Genomic DNA, 13,337 nt, shown 5'->3' on the forward strand with positions numbered 1-13,337 from the left:
GGTGTGGGGGAGAGAAGAATAGAAGTGTGGTAGTAATAGGACACCCTACGATTAGGGGATAGATAGCGTCCTCTGCAGTCAAGAATGAGAATTCCTAAGGGTGTTTGCCAACTCCAGTACCAGGGTAAGGGGTACCTCACAGTGGTTGGACAGGAATCTGGAAAGCGAGGGGTAGATCCAGTTTACGTGGTCCATGCTGGAAGAAACAACATGGGTAGGAACAGTGAGGATCAGATCAGCCATGATCTCATTGAATGGCAGAGCAGACTCGATGGGCTGAATGGCCTACTTCTGTTCCTACATCTTATGGTCTTATGGAGGAGGTCCCGCTAAAAGCATATCAAGAGTTAGGCTCTAAATTTAAAAAGTAAAGCCTCAAGGATAATCTCTGGATTACTGCCCAAGCCATGTGCAAATTGGCATAGGAGCAGATAGATCAGGAGAATTAACATAAGACAGAGGAGCAGTAATTAGGCCATTCAGCCCATCGAGTCTGCTCCGCCATTCAATCATGGCTGATAAGTTTCTCAACCCCATTCTCCTGCCTTCTCCCTGTAACCTTTGATCCCCTTACCAATCAAGAACCTATCGATCTCGGTTTTAAATACACTCAATGACCTGGCCTCCACAGCCTTCTGTGGCAATGAATTCCATAGATTCACCACTCTCTGGCTAAAGAAGTTTCTCCTCATCTCTGTTCTAAAAGGTCTTCCTTTTACTCTGAGGCATGTGTGTGGCGATAGGGTTGGTGTGGGAAAGAAGGGTTCCTTTTCATGGGACACTGGCGCTAGTTCTGGGACTGGAAGGAGCTGTATCGATTGGATGGACTCCACCTGCACTTGTGGAAAGGGTAAATGGGCAAGTGGCAGTGGCTTTAAACTAGTGGGGGGTGGGTGGGGGAGGGATCCACGAGAAATGTAAGCAGCCTAAATGTAAACAGTAAGGGAGGACTTTTTTTATTCATTCATGGGATGTGGGCATTGCTGGCTAGGCCAGGCTTCATTGCCCATCCCTAATTGCCCTTGTTCAGAGGGCATTTTAAGAGTCAACCACATTGCTATGGATCTGGAGTCAAATGTAGGCCAGACCAGGTAAGGGTGGCAGATTTCCTTCCCTAAAGGACATGAGTGAACCAGATGGGTTTTGACAACAATCAGCAATTGTTTCATAGTCATTAGGCTTTTCAAATTCCAGATGTTTATTGAATTCAAATTTCACCATCTGCCGTGGTAGGATTTGAACCCAGGTCCCCAGAGCATTACCCTGGGTCTCTGGAACCAGTTCAGTGACAAAACCACAACGCCACCGCGTAGACTTATAGAACAGGAATCTAAAAAGATGGTTAAACATAAAGTGAGATGAAATCTTGTTAAAATTTCTGTGGAGCAATGCACACAGGCGTGGATTTAGTCTTCCTGACACAGGTCCCACCCACCAGTTGGAGAACATCGCTCTGGATTTGGGGGGGGGCGGGGGGAGATGCCTGACCAAATTAAATTCCTTTGGTATCCGGCCTTCCTCAGGTTTTAGGACCCTGTTGACAGAAATCCTGCATCCCCTGAGAGCTGCCAGCCAATCAGAGGGTGGCAGCTATTCATTGCCCATCAGCATCACTGGGAGCAGTGGCTGCTGCCAGTAATATACCCACTAAGATCGACGATGGACCCAGGCCACAGGTGAGAGTGATGGCAGGATGGTGGTTACAGGGAGGCGACTGCTGGCGAGGGGTTGGGGAGGTCTGATGCAAGGGCAGGGGTTGGCTCTCAATGCGCAATGCCTTCCTAATACCGGGTCCCTCAATCAGGCACTAAGTGCCTTTGAAAGAGGCACTGTTATGGCACAGCCGATGGTAAATGCTGAACTGCTCAAATCCCAAAGGGAAACTTGAAACAACTGCCACAACTGTTTTGCAATCTGTATAAATTTCGAGATGCGTGCCTTGAATTCAGTAGTAATAAGATCACCAAGTCTTATAGGTTTCTTACAAAACTAAATTAAACTTTTATTGATAGAAAAAATATACATAGATCTACACATTACTACTATGATAACTTCTAAATCACCTAGTTAATCTAACTCCCAGTTACATTTTTGTTAAGGCAACAGTGAGACACACAGATTTTAAAAGACCCAGGCAAAGTAACACACAATACCCTGAAACAGTCGAATACAAAGTGAGTTTCCTTAATTTCAGTTTTCTGTAGACAGCAGCTTGAGGCTTTAATGCTGAAGGCTTTTCACACTTGTTAGATCTTAGGACACCTACCCGTACACGCAGCCTTCTCTCCTTTATACATATTTTTCTCTTTGAATGCAAATTCCCATGTTTCACTACGTCTGTGGATTTTACCTCTCTAATAATAAAATCTATCATAGCACCAATTTTACCAGTAATCTTTGGGAAAAATAAACACACTGATTCTTAACTTCTCCTGGCTATGTGTAATATTTCACCCCTTCTTTGAATTCAAGCTAGTTTGGTTTATTTAAAATGCAAATGTTCCCTTTACCTCTTAAATTCTAAAACTTACCCCATGTTTACTTACTTAACATTTCAAACCTGTCTTATCTTCTGTTACATCAAAGCCTTCAGACCGGCTGCCTTTAATTCAATTAAGTCATACACACAGACCCACAGAGACCCCACTATTGCTCTACAATAAATTCCAATAACATTATGAAAATTATTATATCTTCCTGACAGGCACCCTTCTCACATCCCACCCAATCTCCCCCAACCCGCAACAGGGAGGCCGCTGGCAAACCCAATAGGGTTTGTTGGGACAGACTTTAGGAAGCATGGGAAACCCATGCACATTAAGATGAATTCCTGATCCACCATAAAATCCTGGTGGACTTGGGAATAATGACTGTTAAGGGTCTCGTTCAAATTAGTTGGTGGGCAGGTTTCCTGCATCAGCCCATTCCCACCAATAACTTAATGTGGGTCAGTTTTCCCACACGGGAATGGGAGGCGTGACCCTGCCTACCACCTAGTCTGCTCTGGTGGACTCCATCTAGGTCAGCCCATAGTGTCTGTAACAAAACAGGCATCCTAGAGGCAATCGTGTAGTATAGATTACTGAGGTATGGCTTTTTAAAAATAAAATCAGGACTGGGAATTAAAATGACAGGGTTTAACAAATTTAGAAAAGATGATGGAGTTGCAGTATGGATTAGGGATAACATGATGGCAGAGAAAAAGGGAAGCAGTGATCAGCAAAACAAAACCAAAATCCATATGGGCAGAGATAAAAGATGATAAAGGATCAGTCACACTAATGAGTGTCGTACAAATCATTTCATAGTGGAAGGAAGGGAGAGGAAGAAATTTGCAAACAAATTAGAGAATTGAGTGAAAAACATAGAATAGTAATTACGAGGAATTTCAACTGCCAGGATATTAATTTGACAGAAGAGGTAGGTAAAGGGGATAAGGGAATGGAGTTCCTACAATCCTCCTTTCTAACCCAATAATCCAACAAGGGAAGGTTTTTTTATTGGATCTATAATGGGGAATGAACCAGAGTGGATAAGAGTAAAATAGGGGAATATATTGGCAATAGTGACCATAATATAATATGCTTTAAGATGATGATAAGAGAAGGACATAAGTATGATGAAAACCGAGTTAATAGATTGGAGACAAGCTGATTTTGAGGGGCTTAGAATAGAACTTGGGCAAATTTTCAACTAGAAACATTAACTCCGTTCCTCTCTCCACAGATTCAGCCAGACCTGCTGAGTTGATCCTGTTCACAACTGGTGTCCTCATTGAATGTTTCCAGTGGGAATCATAGAACAGTGATCAAGAGCAGAAACTCTGGCTGATTTCCTTTTTCTCTAACCCAGGGGTCTCTGGACAGGAATCCTGAGTGGAGGATCACCGGACAGTGATCAGAAGCAAGAACCCTGGCTGATTTTCCCCTCTCTAACCCAGGCACCACTGAACAGTGATCAGAAGTGGGAACTTGAACTTCTCTCTAACCCAGGGGTCAATGGGACTAATTGTGGAGTTTGAAGCGAGGAAAACTGTCATTAATGCTCCAGACTGTTGGTGTTGAATTGATATTGGGAACACAATATGAAGCATGAAATAGTGGGAGAAATTCTGGCCCAGCTGAATGCAGAGCTCCACTGGAACTATTCAAAAAGCTTGCCGCCATAGGAACAAAACAGAAGAAGACCATATGGCCCTCAAGCCTGCTCCACCATTCAATATGACCATGGCTGAACTTGGGCATCAGCTCCAGTTTCCTCCTGCTCCCCATATCCCTTAATTCCCTGACAGATGAAAAATCTATCTATCTCAGCCTTAAATATATTCAATGATGGAGCATCCACAACCCTCTGGGGTAGAGAATTCCAAAGGTTCGCAACCCTCTGAGTGAAGAAACTTCTCATCTCAGTCATAAACGATTGGCCCCTTATCCTGAGGCTGTGCTCCCTTGTTTGAGATTCCACAACCAGGGTAAAAAACCTCTCAGTATCTATCCTGTCAAACCACATCATAATCTTGAATGTTTCAATGAGGTCACCTCTCATTCGTCTATATACCCAATTTGCTTGGCCTCTCATCATGGGCCAACCTGGGCTCATCCAGGGACCAATCTCGTGAACATTCACTGTGCTAGCTCCAATGCAAGTATATCATTCCTTAAATATGGAGAATAAATTGCAAACAGTATTCTAGGTGTCATCTCAACAAAGCCCTGTACAACTGTAGCAAGACTCATTTATTCTTATACTCCAATTCCTTTGCAATAAAGGCACTTTAGTCCCTTGAGTTTCTCCAATGCTTTTAGAGTGTAGAACCTTAGAATCATAGAAAATAGGAGCAGGAGTAGGTCATTCGGCCCTTCAAGCCTGCTCTGCCATTCAATATGATGATGGCTGATACTCTATCTCAACGACATACTCCTGCTCTCTCTTCATACCCCTTGATGCCTTTAGAGTCTAGAAATCTATCTATTTTCTTCTTAAATATATTCAGTGACTTGGCCTCCACAGCCTTCTGTGGTAGAGAATTCTAAAGGTTCACTGCCCTCTGAGTGAAGAAGTTTCTCTTCATCTCAGTCCTAAATGGTCTACCCCGTATCCTGAGACTGAGACCCCTTGTTCTAAACCTTCCAGCCAGAGGAAACACCATCCCTGCATCCAGTCTGTCCAGCCCTGTCAGAATTTTATACGTTTCAATGAGATCCTCTCTCATTCTTCTAAACTCCAGTGAATACAGGCCTAGTCAACCCAATTGCTCTTCATGTGACAATCCTGCCATCCCAGGAATCAGTCTGGTGAACCTTCACTGCACTCCCTTTATGGCAAGTATATCCTTTCTTAGGTGAGGAGATCAAAACTGCACACAATACTCCAGGTGTGGTCTCACCAAGGCCCTGTACAGCTGCAGTAAGACATCCTTGCTTCTGTACTCAAATCCTCTTGCAATGAAGGCCAACATAGCATTTACCTTTTTAACTGCTTGCTGCACCTGCATGCTTGCTTTCAATGATTGGTGTACAAAGACACCCAGGTCTCTTTGTACATCAACATTTCCCAATCTATCACCATTTAGATAATACTCTGCCATTCTGTTTTACCTACTGAGGTGGATAACTTCACACTTATCCACATCATACTGCATCTGCCATGTATTTGCCCACACAAGCTGTATAAATGGCCTTGAAAGCTCTTATCAACCTCCTCATCACTCACATTCCCACCAAGTTTTGTGTTGTCAGCAAACTTGGAAATATTACATTTGGTTCCCTCATTTATATATATTGTGAATAGCTGGGGCCCAAGCACTGATCCCTGCGGTACCCCACTTGTCACCACCTGCCACTCTGAAAAGACCCATTTATTCCTACTCTTTGTTTCCTGTCTGCTAACCAATTCTCAATCCCATATGCTTTAATTTTACACACTAACATCTTATGGGGGACTTTATCAAAAGCTTTCTGAAAATCCAAATATACCACATCCGCTGGTTCTCCCTTATCTATTCTGCTAGTTATGTCCTCAAAAAACTCCAGTGCATTTATTAAACATGATTTATCTTTCATAAATTCATGCTGACTTTATTTAATTCCTTTGATCTTTTCTAAGGGTCCTGTTATCACATCCTTTATAATAGACTCATGCATTTTCCCTACTACTGATGTTAGGCTAACTGCTCTGTAATTCCCTGTTTTCTCCCTCCCTCCTTTTTTAAATAGTGGGGTTACATTTGCCATCCTCTAATCTGCCAAACTTTTCCAAATTCTACAGAATTTTGGAAGATGACAACCAGCGCATCCATTCCTTCCATGGGCATCTCCTTTAGTACCCTGGGATGCAGATTATCAGTCAATATCAATTACCTTAATTTCCTCACCCTTATTAGCCCCTAGGTTATCTGTATTTGTGGTATGCAACTTGTGTCTTCTACTGTAAAGAGAGACACAAAATATTCTTTAATGTCTCTGCTATTTCCTCATTTCCCATGATAATTTCTCCTGTCTCTGCTTCCAAGGGACCACCATTTACTTTAGCTACTCTCTTCCTTTTTTATATACTTCTAAAAGCTCTTACAATCTGTTTTTATACTACTGGCTAGTCCTTCAAACTCGAATCTCAACCAACAGCATCGGAAACACAAAAAAGTTAGTTTATCTTATTGCTGTCGATGGGATCTTGTGCACATGAATGAGTTTTCACTTTCACGGAGTTATTTCTAAATGTCTATGCAGAGTGTGTTTCCGAGAGATGGGATAAGACAATATATTAAATCAAGTATTCCCTTTCTTTCTCTCTGGTTGTATTCACTGTGTGTGGGGTTCATCTCCCTTCCACCCCCATATCAACGAGTCTTCCCCCACCTTTGTCCTCTTGTTATCAAGACTGTTTCTCTGCGAGTTCCCTGCTCCCTCCTCAGTCTATGGAGCATTGGTCTCACCTGTTGCAATTCCTCCCAGGAGTTAGTCCATGTCCAGTAATGTGCCTTGTACTGTCCAAACCGCACAGCCATCAGCTCATTCCCTCGATAGTAAAACACTGGCCTGAACAGTGAGAAATGAAAAGCTGAAATAAAACTGAGCGACAATATTCTCAGCAGATGAGTCACATTTTACACATACAAGATGGACAGGGAAACCCTAGAATTAAAATAAGCCTGAAATTACCAATACTTAGGAAGCAAGGAGAATATATTATTAAAGTCTATGTAAACTTTAGGTAAACTTCATTCCCAGGGTCTGGGTTGAAATCCAGATCCGACAGATGAAACCAGCGTCTCCTCTGTCTGTTGCCTTAGGAATCCGGCCTACTATCAGTCAGGTCTATCCAGTTCCTCGTGGTCTATATCAAATCTAGCAATCTGCACCTGTCCTGGGAGTGTTTGATGGGGACAGTATAGAGGGAGCTTTACTCTGTATTTAACCCCGTGCTGTACTTGCCCTGGGAATGTTTGATGGGACAGTGTAGAGGGAGCTTTACTCTGTATCTAACCCCGTGCTGTACCTGTCCTGGGAGTGTTTGATGGTGACAGTGTAGAGGGAGCTTTACTCTGTATCCAACCCCGTGCTGTACCTGTCCTGGGAGTGTTTGATGGGGACAGTGTAGAGGGAGCTTTACTCTGTATCTAACCCCGTGCTGTACCTGTCCTGGGAATGTTTGATGGGGACGGTGTAGAGGGAGCTTTACTCTGTATCTAACCCCGTGCTGTACCTGTCCTGGGCGTGTTTGATGGGGACAGTGTAGAGGGAGCTTTACTCTGTATCTAACCCCGTGTCGTACCTGTCCTGGGAGTGTTTGATGGGACAGTATAGAGGGAGCTTTACTCTGTATCTAATCCTGTGTTGTACTAGTCCTGAGTGTTTGATGGGATAGTGTAGAGGGAGTTTTACTCTGTATCTAACCCTGTGTTGTACTAGTCCTGAGTGTTTGGTGGGATGGTGTAGAGGGAGCTTTACTCTGTATCTAACACCATGCTGTACCTGTCCTGGGAGTGTTTGATGGGGACAGTGTAGAGGGAGCTTTACTCTGTATCTAACCCCGTGCTGTACCTGTCCTGGGAGTGTTTGATGGGGACAGTGTAGAGGGAGCTTTACTCTGTATCTAACCCCATGCTGTACCTGTCCTGGAAGTGTTTGATGGGGACAGTGTAGAGGGAGCTTTACTCTGTATCTAACCCCGTGCTGTGCCTGTCCTGGGAGTGTTTGATGGGACAGTATAGAGGGAGATTTACTCTGTATCTAACACATGCTCTGGAAATGTTTGATTCTGATCTCAGTGTTACAGTGAAAAGTGCTCTCTCTCTTCTCAGGCTCCAACAGTTGTCCCCACGATGGGCACTTATCATTTTTAAGAAGATAAATATCCCACTCTGCTCCCCTGAACCTGACTTGTACCTGCTGATAATTTTATTCTGCAACAGCACAGGTGAAAGGTCAATTCCGTCCAATTGCCGGTCAGTGGGTGGCTGAAGCCCAGCCAGGGTCAGGCTGGTCGTGAACAGATCCATAACAGTGCCCAGCTGATGACTGACCTGTAACCACAAACCAAACTAAACATCAGTTTCAAGACTCTGAAGGTGGAATTTAATGCCCTTCCCTGTGGTGAGTTTGGTGGCTGAAGGACTTTTATTGGGTTGGGATCCCACTGCCTTTCCGCTTCCTCGCCGATTATATCCGTGGCGGGAAGGTCAGTGGACAGCTTTTCTGTCCTGCTGACAACTGAGGCCCTTAAATGGATGATTAATGTCCAGCGTCGGGCAGGGGATTCACCATGAAGCCTGAAAAGTAAACCCTGTCAGAGTTGCCCGTGGGCTTCCAGGGGGCAGGGTCCCTCACTCAAAAGCAATCAATGCCTGATTGAGGGACCCGGAAATCAGGAAAGTTGGGGTGGGGGGGAGAGCCTGTGCGCACCTTCCCCTGCTGCCAACTCCCTCCCCCATGAGCCCCCCCTCCTGCCATCACTCACCTGTGGCTGGGTCCATTGGAGATCCTGGGCTTCAGGGTGGTGTAGTAAGGGCAGCAGCCACCCTTTCCCCAGTGGTGCTGCTGAGCAATGAGGAGCTGCCAGCCTCTGACTGGCCAGCACTCTTGGCAGACGGGACTTCCAGCCCTGCCCAGTTATGTGCCTGATTGGTATTTAATTTGGCAGGCCTTCCCAAAAAGAGGCAACGCAGGGCTCTGGCAAGATCCCCATCGCCTCCATCTAAATACTGTCCTAACTATTGTGTGTGAATTGGATTTATATAGTGCCTATCATGATCTCAGGTTGTCCCAAAGTCTTGTATATCAAGTATTTTTGTTGTAATGTAAGAAAATGCGTGCGGTGCGTGTCGGTGTACATTTGTGTGTTTACGTGGATCTGCGTGTAATACACATGTGAGTGGGTTGCATTTTGTGTGTGTGGTGGCGCAGAAAAGAATGACAGAGGTCTGTGAGCAGGGGTGTGTGGGTGGTGACACCACTCACAGACTGGTTCCCTGTGTTGTAATTTCCATCAATCCACAATATAGACTAAGGGAAGGAGCAGGTCATCATTCTCTGAGAGGGTTAAACTTCAGTCAGTACTCTTGACTGGAACACAAAGAGCCAGTGACAGTGGCTGGGATGGTGAGGTTTGCTGGGCAGATACCAACTCTGAGTTCACATCGATTCCAGCTCTTCACTCACTCCTTTGTTGATTTTTATCTGCAACCAGCAGCTGAGGCAGTTTTCCCCCATCACCAGCTCATTTCAGATTAAATCAGACTCTTCTCTGCTGCCTCCTTGACACAGTGCGCCATTAAATTCCATTAAGAGAAGCAGAGGAACAATCCTGAACAGATCTTCTGCTATCAGCTGCAGCAGTCATTGCTGTTAGTATCGATGTTTAATTAATTATAATCCCTACCTCACAGTTTTAATCAGATTACAACCTACCATAGCCCCCAACATCCTGAAACCTGCCCCCAACTCCAAAACCTGCCTTCCACCCCAGACCTGCCTGCATTCCCCAAAACCTACCCTCTAGACCTGAGTATCATAGAATTTTACAGCACAGATTCATGCCTTTCAGCACCACTAATCCATGCAGGGGTTTATGCTTCACACAAGCTTCCTCCAACCTTACTTTATCTCACTCCCATCAACAAATTCCTCTATTCCCATCTTTCTCATGTGTTTATCCAGCTTCCCCTGAAGTGCTATTTGCCTCAATTACTCCATGTGGGAGTGAGTTTCACATTTTCACCATTTTATGGGTAAAGAGGTTTACCCTAAAATCATGAATCTTTCATAATTTAAAGACCTCTATCAGGTCACCTATCAGAACCACCTTGGCATGATCCTGGGCTGGGGCTCAGGTCAGGCAGACCACAGTAATTATACTCCCATCCGATGAAGAGGTGCTCACCTGTCCTGCAGGTATGTGTCCTGGCCACCAGGCAATCGCTGGCTCCCGCATTCCTCCCTCAAATGTTGTCTCCTTTCCACACAGGAATGGGCCATTACTGCCCCCTAGAGCAAGGCAAACCTCAACATAATCTCATCGTAGGGCAATCACTCCACTGTTCATCAACAACAACAAATTATATTTATATAGCATATTCAATGTAATAAAAACGTCCTCAGGCACTTCACAGGACCATTATAAAACAAAATTTGACACCAAGCCACATTAGACAATATTAGGGCAGATTGTCAAAAGCTTGATCAAAGAGTTCGGTTTTAAGGAGTGTTTTAAAGGAGCAGGGAGAGGCAGAGAGACAGAGAGGTGTAGGGAGGGAACTCCAGAACTTCAGGCCCAGGCAGCTGAAGGCACAGCCACTGATGTTGGAGCGATTAAATGCTCAAGAGAACAGAATTAGTTGAGCACAGACATCTTGGAGACACATTGGGCTGGAGGAGATTACAGAGAGAGGGAGGGGCAAGGTCACAGAGGGAATGAGGGTCAGAGAGTATAGGGCTGATGGGTGAATGAGACTTGGCATGTTTGAGTAAATACACAGGCAGCAGAGTTTTGAATGACCTATGAAGAGTAGCATGTGAGTGGCCAGCCAGGAGTGTGTTGGAACAGTCAAGGCTGGGAGTAACAAAGGCATGAATGAGGGTTTCAGCAGCAGATCAGCTGAGGCGGAGCATAAAGTGGACAATGTTATATAGGTGGAGATAGGCAGTCTTAGTAATGGTGTGAATCTGGAGTCAGAAGCTCATCTCGGGGTCAAGTATGACACTAAGATTGTGAATAATCTGGTTTAATTTCAGACTGTTGCCAGGGAGAGGGATGGAGCAAGTAGCTTGGGAACAGATAAAAGCAAAATATTGTGGATGCTGGAAATCTGAAATGAAAACAGAAAACGCTGGCAAAACTCAGCAGGACTGGCAGCATCTGTGGAGAGAGAAACAGAGTTAACGTTTCGAGTCCATATGATTCTTCTTTAGAGCTAGCTTGGGAACAGAGATTGTAAATGGTCTGAAATTGATTGCTTCAGTTTTCCCCATGTTTAGTTGGAGGAAATTTCTCCTTATTCAGTACTGGATGTTGGACAATTAGCCTGTTAGCAATAGTGGAGGGTTTGAGAGAGATAATGGTGAGGTAGAGCTGGGTGTTGTCAGCATAAATCTGGAAACGAATGTGCTTTTGGATGGTTTTGAATAGGTGCAACATATAGATGAAAAATAGGAGGCAGCCACAGATAGATCCTTGGGGAACACCAAAGGTAACAATGGGGAGACAGGAGGAGCAGATATTACAAGTGATAATCTGGCTACAATTTGATAGAAAAGATTGGAATCAGGTGAGTGGAGTCTCATGCAGCTGGATGACAGTGGAGAGGTGTTGGAGGTGGATGGTGAGGCCAAGCATGTCAAAGGCCCCTAATCTAAGTAAAGATACACAGGGTGACTGAAAAATGCATACAAGGTCACACTGAGGGAGGATGCTAAACCTATTCACACCACATAAGATCCCACACACCCACTCATGAAACAAGTGCAGCAGCATCTGGATGACTTGACAAACATGGGAGTCATCTCCCCCGTCACACAGCCAACCTCATGGTGTTCTGGGATGGTCCCAGTCCCAAATCTGAACAGGCCCATCTGTATCAGCGTTGACCTGACACAGCTCAATAAAGCCATAGCCAGAGAAGTACATCCCATATCCTCAGTGGATGAATGCCTGAATAAACTCTTGAAGAGCACAGTATTTTCAAAGCTGGACGTCAACAACGGCTTTTGGCAACTTCCCCTTGATGCCAAATCCAGGCTGCTGCTCACATTCATTACCCCCTTCGGCAGATTCTGTTTTAACCGTCTGTCATTTGGAATCACTGGTGCCAGAAATATTTCAATGTACAACGTCAGCCATTTTGCAGGGCCTACAAGGGCTCATTTGCCACATGGATGATGTATTGTTCACAGCGCAACAATGGATGAACATGACAAGAGACTTACAGCAGGCTTAGAGTGCCTGCAGGAAACAGGGCTGACGCTAAATGAGAAATGTGAGTTCTCCAAAACATCAATTTGGTTCCTGGGCCACATCATCAGCAATAAAGGCATCACAACCGAGCCACAGAAAATTAAAGCTCTTAGCGAGTTCCCAACCCCATCCTCGATTCCAGACCTTCAGCAATTCTTGGGGATGGTGAAAACTGCAACATTTTCCCAAATTTGGCATCTACATCTGCATCTGCTTAAGAAAGACCGGGCATGGTGCTGGAACTCACATCAAGAACAAGCATTCACTCACATCAACGATGCAGCTCTCCACTGACATTCTGGCCCATTATGACCCAGCCCTGCCCACCACCACACCAATGGATGCTTCGTCCATAGGCCTCGGAGTGGCCCTATTCCAGGAACAACTGGATGGAAGTTGCCGAGATGCTTCCAGAGGGCTGTCGGACACGGAGACAAGATATGCTGTCATAGAAAATTAAGCCCTCACAGTCATATGGGCACAACTTTCAATTCTACTGAAAAATACTCCGCCTACAACAAAACCAGACATTTGCCACAACTACGAAAGGATGACAAGGTCTGGATTAAAGACCTTGAGAGGGCACTATTATCAGGAAGGACAATGATCAACCTTGGTCCTACCTGGTTGGCACCCCAGAGGGCACAGTCAGGAGAATCAGGAGGAGTCTTCTCATCCCTAGACTGCCTGACCCCACAGTACAATGGAGAGACATCAAGGAAGATACCGAGATGCCAGAGTAACCTCCAAATCAACACAGTTTACCTGCAATGACAGAGCCTACCACCCCTCCAACAGTAGCGTGAACGAGATATGGAAAGGTTATAAGGCCTCCAGACAGCCTAAACCTATGAACTCAGAGACCTGAAGTGGGGGGAGGTGGGGTA

At 44.9% G+C, this 13,337-nt stretch overlaps 1 protein-coding gene across 1 annotated transcript in view; it reads right to left on the bottom strand.

The window, feature by feature from the left end:
* Positions 1-13,337, bottom strand: part of galns (galactosamine (N-acetyl)-6-sulfatase) — a 46,545-nt gene that overhangs the window by 10,828 nt on the left and 22,380 nt on the right. Inside the window, exons 8-10 of the mRNA XM_078544735.1 lie at positions 10,381-10,484; positions 8,388-8,524; positions 6,935-7,037 (exon numbers count right to left, since the gene is read on the bottom strand). Of these exons, the coding sequence (XP_078400861.1) occupies positions 6,935-7,037; positions 8,388-8,524; positions 10,381-10,484 (344 nt within the window). The remainder of the gene's footprint in view (positions 1-6,934; positions 7,038-8,387; positions 8,525-10,380; positions 10,485-13,337) is intronic.

The sequence above is a fragment of the Cetorhinus maximus genome, chromosome 6, assembly GCF_964194155.1.
Source record: "Cetorhinus maximus chromosome 6, sCetMax3.hap1.1, whole genome shotgun sequence".
NCBI lineage: Eukaryota > Metazoa > Chordata > Chondrichthyes > Lamniformes > Cetorhinidae > Cetorhinus > Cetorhinus maximus.